The 23,320-nt window shown below is 40.5% G+C and overlaps 2 protein-coding genes and 1 non-coding gene across 5 annotated transcripts in view; 2 read left to right on the top strand and 1 right to left on the bottom strand.

Moving 5' to 3' along the window:
- Positions 1–5,608, bottom strand: part of Rrp5 (Ribosomal RNA Processing 5) — a 75,477-nt gene extending 69,869 nt beyond the window's left edge. Inside the window, exons 1-2 of the mRNA XM_080272938.1 lie at positions 5,568–5,608; positions 1,039–1,176 (exon numbers count right to left, since the gene is read on the bottom strand). Coding sequence (XP_080129064.1) covers positions 1,039–1,176; positions 5,568–5,606 — 177 coding nt within the window. The 5' untranslated portion in view covers positions 5,607–5,608. The remainder of the gene's footprint in view (positions 1–1,038; positions 1,177–5,567) is intronic.
- Positions 5,609–8,749: 3,141 nt separating this feature from the next.
- Positions 8,750–23,320, top strand: part of LOC145400460 (putative OPA3-like protein CG13603) — a 33,383-nt gene continuing 18,812 nt past the window's right edge. For 2 of the 3 annotated variants that reach the window (XM_080272976.1, XM_080272974.1), the window contains exons 1-3: positions 8,750–8,924; positions 19,906–20,028; positions 22,059–22,279. In XM_080272976.1, coding sequence (XP_080129102.1) covers positions 8,786–8,924; positions 19,906–20,028; positions 22,059–22,279 — 483 coding nt within the window. In that variant the 5' untranslated portion in view covers positions 8,750–8,785. Of the gene's footprint in view, positions 8,925–15,876; positions 16,045–19,905; positions 20,029–22,058; positions 22,280–23,320 lie in introns of those variants that run through there. The other variant, XM_080272975.1, reaches the window with a different exon arrangement.
- LOC145400561 (5S ribosomal RNA) lies at positions 20,737–20,855 on the top strand. The gene has a single exon (XR_013897446.1). It is a non-coding gene; the product is annotated as a 5S ribosomal RNA (ribosomal RNA).

The raw sequence follows: 23,320 nt of genomic DNA, 5'->3' as shown, positions 1-23,320 counted from the left end.
AGAAACAGGGTTTTCATTGTATTTCGCCTGGTGTAAATTTTCTTCAGGCTGAACTGGGAAGATAGTTGTGTCTTTCATTGTACATTTACCGGTAAATAAATAAATCTAACTACTGTATTTCCAATTTCCTCTCAAGAGTGACAGTATGATGCTGTTTCTTCTTTGCACCTGGTTCCCCGGATGCTGGAGATGATGCAGGGCGCTGGGGAGGCACGGTGAAAATACGAAAAGGTGAAGAACAGCGAAAAACGGCGTAACTTACAGCGAAGCTGAGAGGAGAGGATGGACATGACTTGACTGGGAAGCGCATGAAAATGTGTTTGCCAGAGAGGGGTTAGTTCGTTTTCTTGCCACAAGTGAGTGTGGCGTTGTGCAGCGCACCCATTTTGAATTTTTCGTATTTTCTCTCGTATCGTTTTTCATACCATTGAGACTGATACTTTCGTATTGTGGAATGTGTCCTACATTTATCGCTTTCGTACAATCGGAAATTCGTACTTCGAGTTTTCATATTTCAAGGACTCACTGTACTGTTACAGTAATTTTTTACTTTCAACTACAGTATCATTTATTTTGTACCTGTAAAGAGAAATACTGTATGTAGTTAGAAATGACAAACTTTCAAATAACAGACGAATGACTGATGTCTAGTGCTATTCTCTGCGAGCAGATATTGTCCGTTGCTTCCGAAATCCGTTGATTCGGGGTCCACAGAATCGAGGGTCAACTGTATTATGAATATTGAGACCTATACAGTTTTGTACAGTGACTAGCCATATGCGCAAAATGATGAATGCAGTCCAGCAAAAAGTTTGTTAATATTTTACAAACCTATCTCTGATGGAAGAAATGCAATTCAACAGATAAATAATGGCAAGGTGAACAAATACTGCTTAAATCTTGTGCACAATTAGCACCGCTACTGTATTACAGGTACTAGTACTATACTCAGCAATATACAAGTCACTGTGCTGGGAAGGAAAGAAAGAGGTAACATAGTAAAAATGGGACATGAAAGTCCATGCAAAATTAGCTCACCTGGTATGTGAGAGGCTGTATGTCATCAGTTACTAATCCATCAAACCTTGTCTTCTTTTTTGGACTTCCTTCATCATTTTCACTTTTTTGCTTTTTCCTCTTCTTGTTTGGTTTATCCTTGATTGATGGTACCCTCACCTAAAGGAAATAAAAGCTATATGTAACTTTTATATCTCACTACCTTTGCAGTCCAAATAAATTTCAACCCAGTTTTCAGTGAAAAGGTAATATCTGTATAGTGAAGGATATGCCCAACCTATAACATGATTAAAGAAAATGAAAAGAGAAATTAATCCAACACCATAAGATTCTACAGTAAAGTTTTACAGAACATAGCTAATGAACATTAGTCACCTTTTCAACATAGACAGATTACAGCTTTTAGTGATAATTATAATTATGGGAATCAGAGTGCATTCTGAAAGTTGACACAGGCTACTTATAATGCACATCTCATCAACTTATTATGTCTGGTGATAGATAGGGGCAATCATCATCCACTCAATGCAGAGCCATCTACTTCTTCCTTCACTTTTATCACTCTTTTTCTATTTCTCCCATCTTTCCTGTCACTCTATTACAAATGTGGAAGTGTGCATGGAAAAGTTTGGAAGGAATGAGAGAGTGTTTTTGATCAGTGATATGAATGGTAAAGTAGGGAATGTGAAGGTGGATGGAATAGTTGGTGAGTGGGGTGTGCTGCTGAGATAGATGAGAATGGCAGTGCGTTAGTGGATATTTCTGCTGGGAGGGGGTTGGTGATAGCCAAAACCCTCTTCAGGCATAAAATGATCCACAGGTATACATGGCGAGTGATGAGAAGGGTTGGTGGTGAACTGAATGAAAGGAAGGCAATGACTGATTATGTATGTGTGAATGAAAGGATGCAAAGATGTGTAATGGATGCAAGAGCTTATAGAGGTTGGAGGAGTGGACTTTCTGACCACTACTTGGTGGTGGCCAGAATCAAGATCCAAATCAGATGGAGAAATAGAAGAAGGGAAGGATGGGAAGAAGGAGTATTTCCAAGGAGAGTGGAAAGGTTACAAGAGGATGAGAAAAAGGCAGAATATAAGAGAGCAGTGGAGGAACGACTGGCCAAATATGAACTGGAGCAGATGCGGGACGTGGAAGGTGTGTGCATGATATTCACTGAAGAAACATGTGAAGCATGTGATGTGGTGTGTGGGATGAAGAGAAGATGGAGGGGGTTGCAAGGAACAGCGTGGTGGAATGAAGAGGTGAGAAAGGCTATGGCACAAAAGAAGAAAGCATACAATGAATGGATGAGAAATAGAGGCGTGAAAGAAGTAGAGAGGCAGAAGAGAGAGTTATATGTAGAAAGAAAGAGAGAGGTCAAAAGATTAGTAGGCGAGAGTAAGAAGAGAGTGGATGAGGAATTTGGAAGGAATTTGAGTGTAAAGTGGAGGGACTGTAAGAAAATGTTCTGGAAAGAGGTGAAGAGAGTAAGACAGGGTGGAAGTGAAGTTAGCAGGGGAGTGAAAGATAAAAATGGTAGATTACTAGTGGAGAAGGGAGAAAAAGTGAGCAGATGGAGAGAACACTTTAACCCTTTAACCGTGGGCATTGTTTTGACCCGACTGACACCCCCCCCCCATGGGGGTTCCAGCCAAAATGTAAACAAACTTTAAACCTTTATAACTCCGCACAGAATAAATCTAGGGCGAAAAATAAGGTACCATTAGAAAGTACTAACCTTCGGCTTTGCAATGATGTAGGTTTCATGATTTCGTTGACTATCACTGGATGGGCAGTGCCATTAGAAGTGAGCAATCTAAAATCACTATTTTTCGCCTCACACACCATTACCAAATGCCAACCTCACTCTGATAATAATACTATAAACATATATGAACACTGCACATACGATAAACACCCACTCTGTGTTCACTGAGGCAGGTAAAAGGCACTGTAATTGCCGGCACTTCACTGCCACGTCAGCGCCATTGTCACTCACAAAGCTGGACACATACTGATGCGTGTTTGGGCAGGGGTGGGGTGGGGGGCCCGGGGGGTGGGAGGTGGGGGCCTGGGGTCGGCTGGAGTGAAAGAACTTAATAGCTACTCTCCCTTGAAACAATTGGCACGCGGAAAAAACGCGTGGTATTCAAAATATTCACAAACATTCCAGAATGACACCTGCGGTTTGGTCCAGTTTTTGCAATGTCATTCTGGAATGACACCCGCGGTTAAGGGGTGAAGGAATTGTTGAACATAGAGGATGGAAGTAATGCGAGTATAAGTGGCTGGGGAATGGCTGGGAGAAGGAGGGAGGTGAGAAGACAGGAAGAAATCAGTAGGGCAGAAATTGTGGAAGCAATGAAGAAAGTTAAATTGGGGAAAGCCCCAGGAATTGATGGAGTGTGTGGTGAAATGTTGAAGCATGGGGGAGAGATAGTAGTAGAATGGATGTGGAAGATGTGCAGATTGGCCTGGGGGGAAGGTAGAGTCCTGGAGGATTGGAAGTCAGGTATAATTATTCCCTTGTACAAAGGAAAAGGGTAAAAAGCAGTGTGTGGTAATCATAGGGGCATTTGTCTTCTTAGCATAATAGGAAAAGTGTCTGGTAGGTTACTTATTGACAGAGTTAGAGAAAGAACAGAGAAATCAGTTGGAGAAGAACAGGGAGGTTTTAGGAAGGGAAGAGGATGTGTAGATCAGATATTCATTCTCAGATCTTTAGTGGAAAAGTTTCTAGAGAAGGGAAAGAAGTTGTATGCGGCTTTCATGGATTTGGAGAAAGCATATGACAGGGTGGATAGACAAGGATTGTGGAAAGTATTAAGAATACATGGAGTAGATGGGAAGTTGTTGAATGCTGTGAAGAGTATGTATGATGGTGCTAAGGCTGCAGTGCGTGTGGATGATGAACTGAGTGAATTTTTCTCTTTGAAGGTTGGCTTGAAACAGGGATGTGTCATGTCTCCATGGCTGTTCAATCTGTACATGGATGGGGTAATAAAAGAGGTACAAGGTAGGGTAGTGGATATTGGAGTGGCCCTGGTGAGAGAGGGTAGTGTTTGGAAACTCCCTGTACTGTTGTTTGCAGATGATACTGTGTTGTTGAGTGAAGACGAAGGGGAGCTGCAAGGCTTGGTGGATGAGTTTGGGAGAGTGTGTAAGAAACAGAATCTAAAGGTGAATGTAGGGAAGAGTAAAGTGATGGTCTTTGAGAGAGGTGAAGTCAGTGAATGTACAGCGAGGTTGGATAGTGAGGAATTGGAAAACGTGAGTACGTTTAAGTACTTGGGTAGTGTGATGAGTAAGGATGGAGGTTTGGAGGGTGAAGTGCTTGAAACGGTACAGCAGGGAAGAAAGGTTGCTGGTTCCTTGAAAGCAGTGATAAGAAACAGGGAAGTGAGCAAGGAAGTGAAAAAGTTACTACATGATAGTACTGTGATACCAACTTTAACGTATGGAAGTGAAGCTTGGACGTTGTTGGAAGGACACAAGTCAGGAGTGAAAGCAGTGGAAATGAGTTATTTAAGAGGAGCCTGTGGAGTTACATGGAGAGACAGGCTGACAAACGAGGATATAAAGGAGCGTTGTGGTGTGGATGTGGATGTGATAGGAAGCGTTAGGAGGAATACACTGAGGTGGTTTGGCCATGTGGAGAGGATGGAGGGTGAAAGACTGACGAAGAAAGTGTATGTGAGTGAGGTGGAGGGGGGGAGAGGGAGGGGGAGGCTGAGGATGAGATGGAGAAGTATATGAGAGAGGGGGATGTGAGTTGGGAGCAGGGCAGTGAAATGGCGGGGGACAGGGCAATGTGGAGGTGATCTGTTTGTGGCCACCCCGAACAGGATTGAGGCGTCTGGCAATAGATAGATAGACAGATAGATCTATCACCATTCTCTCCAATTGAGGTTACTCACTACAGAATGACATATTTCTGTAACCATTTGTTATATTGGGTGGTAACCATATAACAGATAACAAAGTGAGGTGGAGCCTGCTCTGGTGCCCCTGTTAACTGGGAGGAGAGATGTAAATGCAGCATCCATCCAGGAACCAAACCTCCAAACTCTTCCCCATAACTCATTGTGGTGAGGAATTGTCTGTGGCAAGTGAACATCAGTTCACTGCACAGGACAGCCCTGCAGGTGTGCTTGCTTGAATATGGTTGATGGGTCAGCTTAGCCAAACAGACTGGGGTTGTTCAACAACCTCTGAAAGGTTTCCCATATTCTATCAATAACTGGTTGTGTTTCTCAACTAATTTAGAACTCATATGATTAATCTGCATATGTTTTGTTTTTTCCACACCAGGGAGCTGCTCTTGTACTATGATACAGTGAAACTGTGATAAACCAATACCAAAACTCACAATTACAGTATGTAGTAATATATTATGGTGACATATGACCTTTAGTGAAGTTTACAGCATAACTTTACAGAAGCTGCAAAGGAATAAAAACGCACACAGTGAGGGCTAAGATATGCAAGATCAACTTAATAACTAAAATAAATTTTGAAAACCTTATGTTAAAGAATGCAATTTTACTTACAGAAAAGAGGTCTCGCTCTTTATGGCTGATGGGACCCATGTTAACCTGAAAATAAATAATACACTGTACTTAGAGAGAGAGAGAGAGAGAGAGAGAGAGAGTGCATAAAAAAAAAGTCAAAACAAATTAAAAATTGGATACCTAACTGGGTGAGGTTATTTCACTCCAGACCCCCCCCCCCATTACATTAACTACCCAGACCACCACTAAACCTAACCTAGAATGCCACTCTGATTTTCTAAGCACTTAATACCTCAGAACTGATATATTGAAATTTCATAACAACCCCAGAAGAATGCATGTACTTTGACAGGAGAATGTCTCTGAACACACAGTAAATATCATGGGGCCATTGATGACCTTAAAAAAAAAAAAAAAAAAAAAAAAAAATGCAGCAGAAAAACCTTCCCACTTCAATTCCTATTCCTCCAGTTTGTTTTCCGTAATTTTCTATTACCATGGTGGTAAACAACTGTTTTCTGCTGACTTCCCCCCCCCCCTGCTGTAATCATGTTCCTTAAGCCTCACTGACACTTCTTTTCTCACACATAATAGAAGAGACTTACTTAAACCTACTCACCTCTACCCAAATTCATTTGTTACATTCTCCATATACTTTTTCTGCTTCATGTGTTCTTTTCTTACTAATCTTATGGGTATAAATGATGTTTACTGTTGCCTCTTTTATTTTCTTGTCACTTAATTTCACGGGAGTAATGGCAAAACGGAACTTATTAACACTTACACTTCTATCTATCTATCTATTGCCAGATGCCTCAATCCCATTTGGGGTGGTCACAAACAAATCGCCTCCAAGTCGCCCTGTCCCCCGCCATTTCACTGCCCTGCTCCCAACTCACACCCCCCTCTCTTATGTACTGTACCTCTCCACCTCATCCCTCCATCTCATCCTTGGCCTCCCCCTCCCTCCACCTCACTCACATACACTCTCTTCGTCAGTCTTTCACCCTCCATCCTCTCCACATGGCCAAACCACCTCAGTGTGTTCCTCCTAACGCTTCCTATCACATCCACATCCACACCACAACGCTCCTTTATATCCTCATTCGTCAGCCTGTCTCTCCATGTGACTCCACAGGCTCCTCTTAAATAACTCATTTCTACTGCTTTCACTCTTGACTTGTGTCCTTCCAACAACGTCCAAGCTTCACTTCCATACGTTAGAGCTGGTATCACAATACTGTCATGTAGTAACTTTTTCACTTCCATGCTCACTTCCCTGTTTCTTCTCACTGCTTTCAAAGAACCAGCAATCTTTCTTCCCTGCTGTACCCTTTCAAGCACTTCACCCTCCAAACCTCCATCCTTACTCATCACACTACCCAAGTACTTAAACGTACTCACATTTTCCAATTCCTCACCATCCAACCACTGATTTTTGTATTGGGTTTGATCTAAATCATACGTGATGGTCCTGCAGAGAGCCTTTGGCGGATTGGGACCAGATAAATAACGACAACAACTTCAACTGGGATGCCAACAATAAATTTTTGTAGATTTGCATATACTAGAGTAAGTGTCTACCATCATACTAGAGAAATAAACAGGATTTGATACAGCAGAAGGAACATAGCTAAAAACAATAGGGGAAAAAAATTTAACTCTAAAAATTCATTTATCAGTAACACCTCAGAATTAACCAGAAAAATATAGAAGACTACCAGGAAGAACTGGTTTCATACGGTGCTTCTACTGCTTAAAGTAAAGCAAATGTTTACTCCTACCTCCCTGAAAAATTCTGTATATAGTCATCCTATCTGTTCTTAGTAAGGTACCTCAGTAGGACAGTAGGATACCTTGGCATCCTACTCCTTCCTTCACAACTTGCTAACCAGCTGCCTCCTACCACAATCTTGCATTAGTTGGTTCTTTATGTTGACTGATGGTCTGGAAGGGCTGTTCCCGGCCAATCTTCCATGGCCTGCTCCACGCTGAATGGAGGGTAGGATCAAATTTTTTCTGTTCCCTGGTACTTATAATTAGGCTATTACAGGTTTCAGGTGATGTTCGGGAGTATAGCCTTTTTAACTGCACTCCCTGATGTTATTGTCGCTGTCTGGTTATATTTTTCTTTAATCGTTATAAATCAAAGGGGGAATACTTTTCTTCTCTCTGGTAATTCAGTAAGCTTACCTTGTTCTTGCGGCTGAAAAATTATTATTCCACTGCGGTGCAATTGTGTACACTACTATTTAAATTTCCCTTCACGAACCTCATTCACACGTGTTTACAGCACACATCACATACACTTCCCAAATCCCAAGTTGCCATGACGAATTTACAGATAACGCTAATTCCGCTAACCCTGCTATCGACAGTCGCTAGAATACATGATCTCACTCTAATGTGCTACTTTCTCTAGATTACGGCTAAAAATTTTGAAAGAATAATAAGAAAATGGCCAGATTTGTTGTCGATAGACGTTAAACTGTTGCCAAGCGGAAACCAACTTACAGTAGCTCAGAGAGTCAGGCTCCTTGGCAACTCTGATACGCCGTCCACATCTTGAATCACATAGCGGTTTCGGAAAGATTATTTTTCGTTCGCTTTCTATCGCGTTTTGTTTTCAGTCAATTGTTTCTTCTGCCTTAATACTTCATCGAATGTTTTTTTTTTTGTGTGTGTGCTGTAGAATAGTTTATCGTTTATTTTCCAGTTTATATTCTTCACTCTTCTCTAAGTCCCAGAATACGTTATTGAGTCTCTTTTATAGCTTTGGTTGCTGATAAGCATCCCTCTTGCATGTGTTTTTACTGTATAATACATCTGTGGGCGGACAGGATCCGACAGCTACCACAGAAACGGCAAAGGCGGTGTATCTCATCGCACACAGGCTGTACTAATCCCAAAAGGAATACATAAAATTACGTATTGTAATACACATGCAAATGAAATTTGCAAGTGCCGTTAAAATAATGTGTACGCATTTGACACAAAGTTCTATGTGAACGCTTCTCAAAATACTGGACGTCATACGGTTGCGACAACGCATAAATAGGTGTACAGATCACGCGTACTTTGGAGTACAGGTCAATGTGTGAGCACCATTCCCGCATATTACATGATTTAAAATCTGCTAGACGCAGGGCCGCAACCCCGGCCGAGTAGCAAAACCCCAAGAAGAAGAAGAAGAAGCAGCTCCTTGGCACCGAAAGCGACGAAAAACGAATCGTCCTTAATTATCAAAACAGTGAGAGATGGTAGTAGGTTTTCCCATAGCAAAATTAGGAGCTTTAGTTATTAAGCAAGTGTCTAAACCACTTGCAAATATTGCTAAAAGTCGTGCCAAAAACAGTCACTTTTTCAGAACATATATTTTGATGCCTCCTGCTCAGTGTAAGTATTAAGCTCTTTAGTTCAATGGCTTACCGGTATGTTTCATGTAAGTTTCCGACGGATCGTCGGACGTATTCATATAATGGGAGGAACCTAGTTGATTTCCACAGTTAAGTGGAGAGAAGCATTTGTAATTTTCATATTCTCCCCCGCTGCGGTAATTATTTCATTTCCAGCTTATTATTATCTGATATTTTTTTTTTTTTTTAATCCAGCCTTGGTGTTTTCTTCCTCTGTAGGCCAATCTTCTGCCATAAAAAAATACTGACGGTATCCAGAGGTTTTGCTGCTTCCCGGTACTGGTTTGCCACTTATCATTGTTCACACATCAAACGTGTTTGCAGCTGAGGTTTCACTGAAGAAGAGGGCAGGTGGCTCAGTGGTAAAGCGTTGGAGTCGGGGCTGGGGGGTCGTGAGTTTGAGCCATGCCTGGTAGCTGCCTTGCTGGGAGGGTTAGTGCCCTCCTGTCACCTAGCAGGCTTACCGTATATGATCTAACAAGGTCTAGCTCAAAAGAACATTTCCCTTTTCCTCAAGGGAAGTTGTATCACTATGCACTTGTTTTGCCACTCCCTGATTTGAGTGTTTTCTTGTTTTTGAGTTTTTGCCGGAATTCACTTGTTTTAGAGATAGCCTTGGGCAGGCATATCTCTAAAACAAATGATTTCTGACAAAAAATGAAGCTCAAATTCATTCAAATCAAACTAGAATTGACCAGGAAAAACATCTTTTGTTTCGAAATCGAATGATGTGAACTGCCAAAATGTTATTCCTAAAAAAACGAGCGATGGCCTCATATTTTGTCAGAGTACACCCACTACCAGAGGAAGCCATCGTGCAACTGACTGAAGGGATATTTGAAATTTTAAGATTTGCAGATGGTGTCAGCGATTTGATTGGCCTGCATTTTGGCTTATTTGAATCTCATTGGCCGTGATGTCCGAGCATGTGCAGTAGTCACGTTAACATCACGCCCGAGAACGGTTCATGGTAGGGTAAAAAGCTCCATGTAAGTTTGAAACTGAGGGAGGATCCAAGGTACAGTATTTAATTATAGGATTTTCACGTTAAATATACATTTCCGAAAACAAGTCTATAGTGGAATACTGGTAGATTCAAAATAAGGTTTTCTACGATGTGATTGTGTCAGATTAACTGGATTGGCTGATGTGATTTACCGAAAATTGACCAGATGATCTCCACTGATTGTATTTAACTTAAAATTTCTCTCAGTTTAACAAAATGCATGTACAGTAATCCCTTTAAGACCCAGATGCCCAGGTCCCAGACATTTTGGGCTTGGGAAAAAAAAAAGCCGATGTGTTCATCCCTACTCTAAATTTGCCGCACAGTGACAAACAGCTGTGTTTTGGCATGTAGTTCCGGCGATGTCCGCTAGAGTGCCCCTGCATCCTCCTCAGTTCCCGCCTACCTACCATCGTGACTGCACACTCGTTGCCATGGCTGTCCACATGCTCGCTTTTGTGGTGGACAGAGAATAAACTGCAACAAATCACCATTGGACGACATGGGAATTTACAGTGTTGTGTGGTGTTAAGAAATTAGAATTCCGAGTGCAAAGGATTGAGTGCAGAGTACAGTACAACACTGGAGTGTTGCAGCTGGTGTGGCACAAGTAGCACAAGTAAGAACAGAATGTGCAGTGTTAAACATTTATAATTCACAGTGCAAAGGATTAAGTGCAGTGCAACACTCAATTACAGTACATGCTTCAAGTGCATCTTCACCACTCTCAAAGCCATAGAGGAGGCGGGTTAATCTTCGCAACGGCCATGGACGAGTTGTAGGCCTAAATATTTACCCTGTACAGGCTAAATATTTTCCATACAACTAATTTCTCATTCTGTGGTTCCTTTTCATTTATTTCATGGTTTCTGTCCCTTATTTGTGTGCCTAGAGTCTTAAACAGGTGCTGTGCATGTCTGGTAGGAGTTATTTAGGTGGCTTTCAAAGTTAGGTTGGGTTGGGGTCTATAAGTACCTGTCCAAGGGCATTTTTCCCTAGTCCCGGACATGCCTTTGGCTCTGTTACATCGGATCTTGGAGGGATTACTGTATGTGGAGCATTTATCAGATGTTCAAGATATTTCCCATCCTATTTCCAGATATTATTTCATGTTAGTGAAAATGATGCAGTTATGCAGTCACCATCTTCATATTTAATTCAGTGAGCAGTGTAGTTTTAGACCATTAAGTCCATCATCCTACATGTTTGTGTCAACTGCCTTTGCTTCTTTTAATGAGAGTGCCACTAAGATAAGCAGATGTCTACCCTCTAGTTTTCCATAGATGTGCTTGCTCAAGCTCTCAAACTAGCTAATGTTATATGCGGTAATCCCGATGAAGTGTAAGCAAGGTATGATAAGGAACTAAGAGCAAGGGTGAGGAAAAAAAGTATCCCATGATTATGCTACCTTAGCTCCTTCAGTCCGATGGCATACTTTTAATTTTTTTCTTGCTACCTTCAAATGATTTTATTTAGCTTGGGGAGATATCTTGGAGTGAGGGGGCATTAATGAAGGCCTCAATATCTCCCTCCAGTTAGAAATCTCATGAGTTGAATAAAATTGTCTGAAGGTAGCCTGAATTTTTAGAAAAGTAATCAGAGTAAATGGTTTAGTAGTGGGCATTAGAGTTAACACATTGTGTTGTTAATTTTTATAAACAGTGCTAATTCGTTTAGCCCAAGTACAGTAACAAGGTGTGAAACCAATAGTAGTGAACCCAAACTCACTGGTGGTGAAATGTTTAGGTAGTGAAACCAGTATGTCTGGTAGTGAAACCACTAGCCGCGAAGCCTCTGGGTATGAAACCACTGGATACCATACAAAATTTTTTTTAAAGGTAGTGGAGTTACAACATTATTTCATAACCTGGGTATTAAATAGGTATTTTCACCAATCACTTGAGTGAAATTAATGTGCAGAAAACATAGTTTAGACAGTTGTAAGCAAGTTTTCTTATATAAACCTCCACTGCAAATGTTTTGAGTACTTTGAAAAGGTGTGTGAGGGGATTACCTAGCTCCTAACTCCAGCTGTTATTGTATACTGATTAAAATTTTGTTAGGTTAAGTTATATCTTAGAATTTTTACCCCGTTGAAGATATCGGAACTTCTAGCATGATTAGTTTAGGCTTTCAGTCCTCATATTTATCATCCCTGAGTTGTGTGTGTGTGTTGTTGAACAGTGGGTGAATGTACATAGACCCAAGACTGGCAAAGTGTACTTCTGACACCACCACCACCACAACAATGAAACAAGAACAACAGCCCCCAAAGCAGGACAAACTTGCTCTCAACAACCAAGGAATACAGTAGGCATGCCAGATGTGAAGAAAAAGTGAAAGGTAGTGAAAAAAAAAAAAATAGTACAGTGCTGTGACCCATCATGCATAATGCACCACAATGAAGATCAGACTAAGTAGGCCTCACCATGACTGGGGGGAATCCCCACAGTAACAGTTAGAGTACATGAAAGCTCCCAAATTTGCTGACACCTTGGGGAGTAGCTTTGTTTTCTTTACAAGAAAAAAAGTAGATACTGTATAGGCTGTATATTTATATATAGTTTTTGTCAACCTTCACTTGAGGATGAGGCTGTGACTGTTTAACCATTTTCTCTAACTGCATGGTTGTTGGTGGTTCTAAACGGACTTTGCTACACTTCCTGTGGATGAAGTTCACCTAGCTGGGCTTAGACTGGGACATCGCCCAGCTCTCCCAAGTTATCAGCATAAATTTAGGTTGGGTAGAATCACAGACATGCGCCCTGCCTGGCCCACACAACATAACACAATGGTTCACTGCACAGCACATGCTAGACTAATATGCCGACACTTGAATAATGGTGTAGGGGACCCATGTGACAACCCTACAGGGGTGCATGCATATCAGTGGTTAACAGGTCTGCTTGGTCAGGTGGGCTGGAGTAAAGCAACAACTTTCTACTGGGTAAGAAACACTGTAATACAGTAGTAAGGGAGGGAAGAACTGAACGGAACATTAAACGCCCAGCACCAGACAACAAAGGCCATAAAGCACTACGTCACATAAAGAAATGACACAAAGAAAAAACAGCAATAAGTAACAGAAGGGAGAATGTATTTTTGTGTAGCTTAATGCTTATTTTTCTCCCTATAACAATGGTGGGATACTCATTTATTGAATGATAAACAGTGTCATAGTATAGAAGAAAATGGAAGTCTTTTGCTGTGGAAACCTGAGTTGTGTTATAAAGTTTATTCACATAAAATCTAGTGATAGGTGGTGGCAATCATCATCCACACACTTGTAATGCTGCCTAATTAGCTTCCTTAACCTTTATCATTCTACAGTATTTCTGTGTCTGCCCTTCTCTCTTCTCCCTTTCCTCCAGTCATTTTTTATTACTGTACACTTCTTTCCACTTCAGGTGGATCTTCACTGAGCAAGAAGTCTACTGGTTTCTTATAACCAAGGAAACCATTTACAATGATGGGTGGTGACTATTTAACCATCATGGGGTTTTGTCGAGTCTGCTAGGGTTCCCCTGTTAACTGGGTGGAAACAAATGCAGCATCCACCCAGGAACCAAACCTCCACACTTTTTCCCCCACACCTCACTATGGCAAGGCACTCTCAACCACAAGGGAACATTGGTTGACTGCACATGACAGCCCTGAAGGGGCAGTTGTTTGTCTATGGTTGATGGGTCTGCTTAGCTAGACAGACTGAGGTTGATCAACAATATAAAATTTAATGACATTCACTGTATTTACATAAAATCTAATGATTAATGAAAGGTGCTCTTTAACATACCATGTATAAATATTTAAATTTAATGCATCATTATAAATCAGAAAACATTCACTAAGTGGCACCTAAGACTTCAAACGAAAACTACCCCGAGTAGTTATCTAGGCGTACAGCAACCACAAATGGCTTAGGACCTACCCCCACAAGTTATTAAAAAATACAGAAATCATAGTATATCATAATGTTTGTTCATGAAATGTCATTCATTAATATGAAATCATGTTTCCCTTGTTTTTCAGGACCAGTTGGATGCGTTTTGGCATGGAATTACTTAGATCTCTAACGTAATCTAAGGACACTTCTTTGTACCAAACATTTGCCAGTTCAGTCTTGAGGTTGTCCAGATTGGGTGTCTTCTTCTCTGCCATGATTTTCTTCATCTTTGCCCAGCAGTTTTGTATCGGATTTAGATCTGGACTGTTGCCAGGCCAGTCAAGGACCTCAATCCGATTATCCTGAAGCCATTTTGTCACCTTTCTTGACTTGTGACATGGAACTGAATCGTGCATGAAAAAATCGCATCCATGAATAGCAAAAAATTTAACAAATGATCTTTCAGAACTTGAATGTGCTGGCCACCATTCATCATCAAGTTCTTAGGAAGAAAGTAGAGGCCTCTCCTTCCCATTTCACCCGAGAAACATCCCCATACCATTACTGATTGTGGGTGCTTAACAGTCAGCACTGTGTAGGAAGGGTCATATTGACTACGGGAATCAGGGCGATGAACCTTGGCAGAACGCACCTGGAACACTTGAAATGTGCTTTTATCGGAAAACATAACTTTTCTCCACTCATCCAATGTCCAGTGTGCATACTTCTTGGCAAACTGAATGCACTGCTTCTTCATGCGGTCAATGAGAAGCGGTTTCTTGGCTGTGGTACAGCTTGGCAAATCCAGCTCCTTCTGCAGATGTTGGTTAGTTCAAACTGAGATGTCTTGCAAGAGCTGGGGATGCATTGTTTTCAATTCTGCTGCAGTCAGTTGAGGATTCTTGATTACTTCCCTCTTCAGAAGTTTATCTGTACCTCTGGAAGCCGTCCTCTTCTTTCCACCGCCATGCTTGTGCTCTGGTACGACATCAAGTGGCAGGCCATGCTCTGCAGCGAGAATCTTTATGACGGTCGACTGCGCGTCCAGTACGTTCACAAATCGTGTTGATAGGGACATTATCCTGCCTCCATGCAATGATATGGACCCTCTCATCCCTTGAGCAGTACTTTTCAGGCATGACAACTTGACTCTAGGAAAATAACAGGGCAAACAGTAATGCATACGAAAAAAGAGGGAGGTGCAAGCTTGGAGCGATGGGAATATATACTCCCACTCTCGCTTCTGGGCAAGCACTGACATGTTGAGTGTTTCACCACCTCCCCCCAACACCAGAGGAGTTTCCAGTTACTTCTTGCCCCCAAAATTCACTTGGTAGAGGTAAAAATACAAAGAAAAGATAGACAACCCTCCCATAGCAATTCTGTGTGCAGGTCCTAAGTCAATTTGCAGTGGATGTATGTTGGTGTGAAGAAATGTTATATTCTCTGAGCTGCAGGAGTCTTTATAATCACTGAAACACTGATTTTACAATTAAATATCTTTTTTTTTTTTTTTTTTTTTTTTTTTTTTTTAGTGGGGTAGGTTGGATTTTGAAATGAGAAAGGAAATAAGGCAAAGCTTAGGAAACTATGAGTAGAGTACCCAGTGCAATGGGTCATATTCCCACTCATTTACCCTTTAGGCTAGTAGAATTCTCAGCTTCATCATACAATAGAGTTTCAGTCATCCACATTAAACTTTAAACATCTAAGAGGTAGACCATCTCATTCGGAGGGCTAATTTTGTCTGAATACTTTACAGTAAGTCACTATGTCGTTCAGACATTCTTGGTGTATTATCCGACTCTACCAGTGTGTAGAATTATAAGTTCTACTTAAGGTTTCACTTAATATTTGCTTATGTCTCTGAGTAGGACTGAGAGCCTGGTATAGTTCCCTTTTCATTTATGCCAGTATATAATATTTAATATACTTTTCAGTTCAGACAAGTTGATACCATAGTGACAGTGCAATTCTTAGGTTTTCAACAGCAGAAAAGTTAAGTTTGCATTGTAATGCATATTTCCCTTTTGCAGGTGGGAACTAGTCAGGTGTACAGACAGTACAGTACTATGGCTCCTGTTTTTCCTTTAGCCAAACTTGCTTTCCTTTTCGTGAAACAAGTTGCTCGGCCTTTATCATCCTCAATAAGACGCAGGGCTGTTAGAAGTGTCTTCTTTAGAGAAAAATTCTGCCTCCCACCTGCACGACGTATGTAGAAACATTAGCTATATGTAGTATCTGTACATAGCTGAAAAAAAAAAATGCTGTTTTGGTGAATACAGTAATAAACATGGTGCTTATACATTATACTGTATACAGTATCTTTATGCAGTTCTGTAACGGATGTTGTACAAATGCTTAAAGTCTGTAATTTTGATAGTCATAGGGGCAATTCCACAGTAGTTTTCGTTTGTTTGCTTCCTCCCCAACCACACTTAATAACTACATTTTTTCCAAAAAGTTCAGTATCCACTTTCACTACCCCTGTCAAATGGTTAGATAATTAACATTGCTACATAGTTTAGTCACCAAAATCATCATATAATTCAGTCATAAGTCATTTACACAGTTCAGTTTCTTTTGTTTGGGTGCTTGCAAACCACTACAAACAACTGTGGAATCGGCCCATAGTCATTATGAACTATCTGACTCTGAGTTTTGTTGCTTCTGATGATGAGAATTTTTCATAATGTATCTGCTGTGTTTATTTTTCTCTCAACACTTTTTGAACTTTACCATCAGTAACATGGACTTGACTTTATTGTTGAACTGTAATTAATACTGAGTGATATTAATGTAGCAAATTATCAAATTTCCTTTTTCATTCTGTAATACTGTTGTTACAGATTTAACCATTGCCCAACTTCCATTTCAGTCTTTGCTGTATACAGTACAGTGGCCTCGCATCCTAATTAAATCACACACCACTGCCTTACAGTACCGGACTAATTCCATACAGGACAAATAAATCTTATGAGGATTACTTAGATCAAACAAGAGTAATTTAAGGCACAAGAATCTCTGGAATGTTGTAAACAGTGATAGGCAAACACACAAAATTGCATCACTCTGCCCTTGGGTGGGAAAGGAGGTCCGGCTATTGATGATGCATGATGAGTATGGGCAGTAAGCAAACAGGCACAAAAAAAGATACTGTCCACCATGCTATTAAGTTGTTAAAATGCTTACGAGCACAAGGAGACTGACGCTTAGTGAAGTCATCTCTTCCAGCCAGTGCATGTTCTTGTTGGCTGTGGCATCTCTCAGCTAACCAGAATAATGCCCCCACCCCCACCCCCCACCCACCCCCACCCCCACCCAAAAAAAAAGAAAGAAAGAAAAAAAAAAATCATAATTTGTGCAGATTGGTGGAAGCAAATCATACTAATAAATTTTCTGTACTAAACTACAGGTAATTTGTTTTTTAATTTTTACTGGTAGGTGGGGATGCTCACCATCCACTCACTCTGCAGTATACTGTATAGTGCTGCTCTCGGGTGACTGCCCGCCTTCTTCCTTCTTTCCTTCCTTCCTCTTCTCTTTCTTTCCATCATTCTTCCATCTCTCGTCTGCCTACAGATGACTCTACACCCACTCTTCTGTCTTTCTTTCCCTCATTCGTTCCTCTTTCTTCTGTCTATGGTTGACTCTGCACTGAGTGACAAGCCAAATGGCTTCCTGTACATCTGGAAACCATTTATGATGCTGGGTGGTAACCATATAATCAATTTATGGCACCTGGTGGTTTAGTGAGTAATTCTGCCTCTCCAGTCGGACTGAGCCGGTGCAGGTATATATATCCAAGGGGTGGTTGGGGTTTATTGTTCATGTAATGCTACTCGGACGAGAGAGGCTGGTCCCTCTCATCTTAAATGTCAGGACCAACTTGCCCAGCCCCAGGCATCTATGCTTCTCATGTGGCAACACAGGATTAGATAGTGATGTTACCGATGACCAAATATTTTGAGTGCCTGCCATAAAAGATGATTACTACTAAAGAAATGTGTGTTAGATGTGAGGCCACTGTATATGGTAATGCAGGAGATATGTAGTTAAGAAGGTGCAGCCAATTAAAAAAGTACTGAGACCTTAAGTTTGTTTAATAACATGCAACATGGGGTGATGACATACTGTACTGTTAAATGAATAGCTATGGTTGTTGACATGTAATTATGGCCTGCTTCAATTGCAAGGCAGTGTTACCTAATTGCATTTTTAAAATTTCTTATTCTGTGGTGTATAATACAGAGTTCAGTTAGTCTAATTACAATACTAGTGAATAGTCAGATACTGTATATTTCATTATGTTATTAATGTAAAAATACACTGTATGACTACCTGGCCTTTATGATGCAGTTCATATGCTGTACAGGTACAGTACTTGCCTATGATTAGTGGATAACTTATGTATACTGTACTTCAGGATAATCATGGTATACTTGATGTTTTATAATTATGCCTGCCAGTTCATTACTGGATGTAAGAGTGAGGACTGCTCAGTATGTAAGTAACCTCTTATCAGAACTACCAGCCTAGTACAGTATATACACAGTGTACATGAATACACTAAGATTATTGCCCATTTTTGTGTTTCACTGGATCATGATGTCCTCTTGATACTTTTTTGTTTGCTGTACTGGTATGCTAGGTTACTATACTTGGATTTTCTGAACACTGTTAGCTATAAAGAAAGTTCTTCATTTAGCTGGTATACACTGTATTTCTCATGGTACAGGTCAGTACTGTAGTGTACAGTGTATCCAAACTGTTGACATTTCTGGATAGGGATATAATTATAGTGTGATTATATATACACTGTGTACAGTACCTGTATATACAGTTTATACTTTTTTTTTTAGCATACAGCAGGTCCCCCTCTTACAATGATGATGCATTTGAAATAATACATTGCATAACAGTTTATCATATGTCAAATTAATTATAACCTGAGTTCAGTGGGGATGCTGTATGTTTTATGCTGAGGGTCATACACCTAACAAAGTCTAAAACAAGTTTCCAGCTCACTTAAATTGATTGTTATTTCACTTCACTGTGCTTCACTTGCTGCATACCACCAAAAATTTAATCTAAAAACAAGTTTCCAGTTTACCTTTACTAGTAGCTATTTCACTTCCCAGCACTGCACTTGCTGCCTGAACTCCAGCACCACACTACTGTCCCATCACTGACACTAACATGCCCAGTAGTGACGAATGGAAATCTCATACTGGAACAAACAAATGACCGTAGGCTTGTGTGTGGGCGATTGTTGTAGCAAAAATAGTGATCGTATATTGATCAGTGAGGCATCTTGCAGGATAATCATCATATAAGTGAAAATTTTATTGTATACTGAAAATGGTCCTAACTTTTTTTTGTCATTATTTAAGTGATTCATTTACCTGTTCATTGTATAATGAGGGTCTGCTGTACTATGGTAAAGTCTTGTGACCCTTTCTGACCACTTTATTAAGAGAATCAGTGTAGAACATGTAGGTAAAACTGTAGTTTTCAGAACTGTTTACAGTAACAGGCAGAATACTGCATACAGTTACACTGAATGCTTTTGTTATTACACAAGTCTGATGAACCATTAGCAATTCTTTTATTATTTGGTGAGCACAGTAAAAATGAGCTACATATGATGGTTAAGTTGGTGGACTGAAGCTCAAAACTGGCAGCTATGGTACTGTGCTATGATGATGTACTCTTAACACTTGTAGTGTTGTCCTTGTCATATATTTCTTCATAAAAGGATGCAGTGATAAAAGGCTGCAATGAATGTAATTACAGTATTCTTCAACTGTTGACACATTATAATAAAAAATAACTTTAGGCTCAGTTCCCTGTACCTGGAAGGGAGTAGTATGGGAATGTTTTTTATAGTACTGTACTGGGACCTCTGCTGGTGTACAGTACAGTATTATTTAAAAAATATTACAGGTACTTTCTTTTCATGAACATTGTGTAGCTACAGTATACAGTACTGGACTGACTTGTGGTTCTGAAATCTAATTAATTTTCCAGCAGGCTGATGTAAGTAATGATTTTATTGTTTGTATTTTTCAGTTTATCACTGGTGTGAAGTCCGAATGAAGATGTATGTGATGAATTTAGGCCGATCTGGGCAGAGCAGCACCATCCCCAAGCTAAATGAAGAAGCAGCCATAGATTTAGGAGCAAATTTATTAGGTAAGTTTAATAAATTATCATAATGCTGAGGTCTACACTATTCACTTTAACTAGGTGTAAAATTGCCCTCTCCCCATCTTGAGAAGTGAGCTTTAACAAGAGATTTAACATTGAAATATGGTGCAGGTCATGAAAAAGTGATATGGAAAGGATGCAGTGATGTGGTATTGTCTGATTCTGTCACTGAGCTGTGGGAAATAGGTTGCAAAAGGATGAAAGTTCTGCCAAAGTTAAACTGAATGAACTATACTCTTAGACTGTACACCAGAAGAAAATGTCTACACTCATTTGACATTATTTGGCATGTTCCAGTGCATCTTTGAACTTAGCTATCATATAGGGACATGTGTGATTGAAAAGGTGAAAGCTATGATTCCTATACTCAAGCCAGGCAAACCACCCAACAGTGCATCATCATATAGACCAGTATTATCCCAAGTTATGCAAAAACTAATCCAGAAGAACATCACTCCCACCTCTGTTTGTCTGATTCCACATATGGATTTTGACCCAAGTACTCAACAACCAGGTGTCACGTGTCTATACAAGCTGACCCAACATCTGTGGTTGGTTTCTAAAAGAAGCAATCCCCCCATTAAGAACCACATTAATGTACATCAAAAAAAAGCATTCAGCACAGTACCAGGACACATTCTAATAAACAGATTCATAAAGACAGACATGGAAGACAATTATAAGAAGTGACTACCTAACGGCCATACCACGTTGAGTACACCGCTTCCCGTTCGATCAGCGAAGTTAAGCAACGTTGGGTCTGGTTAGTACTTGGATGGGTGACCACCTGGGAACACCAGATGCTGTTGGCATCCCTACGTCAAGTGGGGTTGGTGGAGGATTAGTGCCCCTCCCTGTAAAACAATTAACTCTAAGCCCTTGGCCACCCTGTCTGGGATACATGGCGTCTGGCAATGAATGAATGAAAAAAAACTACCTAATATACAGTACTTTCAGGCAGACAAGCCCAGGTACTTATTGAAAACCAAAGGTGTAAATTCAGAGAACTGTTCAGTCCTCCATCCCTCTTTTTTTTAACCCTTTTCTTCAGGACCTGCCAACCTCCCCTCTTGCAATAGTTTTACAACACTTGAAATTTCAGCAAGCAGCAAGTCAACTCTAAAAGTGTCCATACTCACTAGAGTACTGGCTGAGAATAAACACAATGACTGTTTTACCAATCAGATTGGCTGTCATGTTCTTTGCTTTAGACAGACATGATTCTCAAACACACTCTCAAGTCTCCCTTAGCACCTAAACATTCCCAGTAGAGAGAGACCCCCAAACCTTTCAACATGCCTTGGGTATACGCATGATTTTCTCGGCATCCATGCAACAGCAGTGTTAAGGCAAAACATAAACTTAATGCCTTGAAAAGCAGTATGTTGGGACAGCAGAAGGAATAACTGAAAACAGTCTGCAGACAGTTCATTAAGATGACACTGAATTCTGAGTCCAAGCTGGACCCTACCCAAACAGCCACAGACATTGAAACACTTTAAAAGACACAAAACAAAGTGTTTCAATGTCTGTGGCTGTCCTATGTTCAAGCTACTCTACTGTGTTGTATTGCAAAGCTAATGACCTGTCAGTGCTCATTTTCTAGTGCTCTGTTGTGATTGTTTAACTACCTCTGTGCTGTATTGTGTACCATACTGCTAACAAGTGCGAACCCCCCAGTGCTGTGTCTCTCCATCAATGCCAACATTTGGTGAGTACATACAGTAGTACACTATGGAGAGTACTGTATTACTGTACTGTATCATTACTGAATTGTTTTTATATGCTTAATTTTCATCTTTTACTCTGGGTAAAGTTTTTAGGACAGAGGCTCAAGGTGAATAGAATCACAATATCTGGCTCAAAGCCGAATGTTGTTCCGGATATGCAGTATCCGGCATTCAACCAGCGTAGGGCTTGACTAAATTAGATGGGTAATTGAGAGTTTATACAATGTCAACATGCCTACATGTGATGGTGCAGTATTTCTTACACATAGTTAATTCTTGATGCAGGAGAAGGAGTAATATTTGGCATAGCAGTAGGAATTCTGGGTTATGAAGTATCCCGTCAAAAGGAGAAGGAAAAGAAAAAGGAAGAAATGGAGCAAGCTGTGATTGACAATTTAGAGAGCCGGATAAATGAACTGACATTTGCAAGTGAAGAGCTGGATACTAAGCTGCGTGAGGTCACCAGACTCCTGTATGCAACTCAGCATGAACTGAAATCTAAACAGGTAAGATTTTATGTTTTTTAAATGTTGGAAAGGATGTAATAAAAGGTCTCCCCTGTTATACGATCAAGTTATGATTCTGGAAACCTGACTGGATAAGTAAATTATACATCGAATGTGATATACAGTCTTGAATGTGGGATTGCAGCAATGGTATAAGTGAATCAGCAGTCACAAATCAAAAAATGGTGCTTTGTAGGGGAATGACACAATCATAAAGTAAAAATGGTGATTGTACATTGAAAAAGAGTGCTAATATATATACTGTATATATATATATATATATATATATATATATATATACAGGTATATGGAGCCTTTGTGGTACAGTGGCAAAGTGTGCATTTTCGTACACTGAAGAATGAGGGTTCACGCCCCGCCAGGGTAATAAACTTTGGGAGTGTTCTGGCCACATACTACTTTGGCGGACACAAGAGGTGCTGTGGTTGAACCATTGTCGCATACTATAAAGTATGCTTGCACCCAGTCGGCTTGCGCAGGCCGATTACACTAGGTTCACAGACTGCACACACATCCAAAGCCATTCCAACAATACAAATACACTTACAAGCACTTCTCACCCTACAAACACTCTCTACCAGACAGCCTAAGCCACTTGGTAGAGATACATTGGCTGTACCGTCCCCACTTCGGTCGGGATGGGCCGATCCTGCAGTGGACACTCAAACGGCTGATGAGATGAGATATATATATCTGTATAGATATACTGTATGCTGTATATATATATCGGGAGATGGCTGGTAGAGTTGAGTAGAGGGTGTTGCGATGGTTTGGGCATATGGAGAGAATGGATAATGAGCGATTGGTGAAAAAGATAACTAGATCTGATGTGAGAGGTGTATGGCTGATAGGAAGACCATGAATAGGATGGATGGACAGTGTGAAGAGAGCGCTGGATGCGAGAGGGATGTCTGTTGAGCAAGGAAGAGTGGCTATGCGTGACAGAAATAAATGGAGAGAAATTGTGAATGAATAAATGATGATGCAGCCCTGAGGGGATATTCTCCCACATTTGGTCTGATC

The sequence above is a fragment of the Coenobita brevimanus genome, chromosome 52 (genome assembly GCF_032717465.1).
Source record: "Coenobita brevimanus isolate Jiangsu-jjx chromosome 52, ASM3271746v2, whole genome shotgun sequence".
NCBI lineage: Eukaryota > Metazoa > Arthropoda > Malacostraca > Decapoda > Coenobitidae > Coenobita > Coenobita brevimanus.
This window is presented reverse-complemented; position numbering and strand designations above follow the sequence as displayed.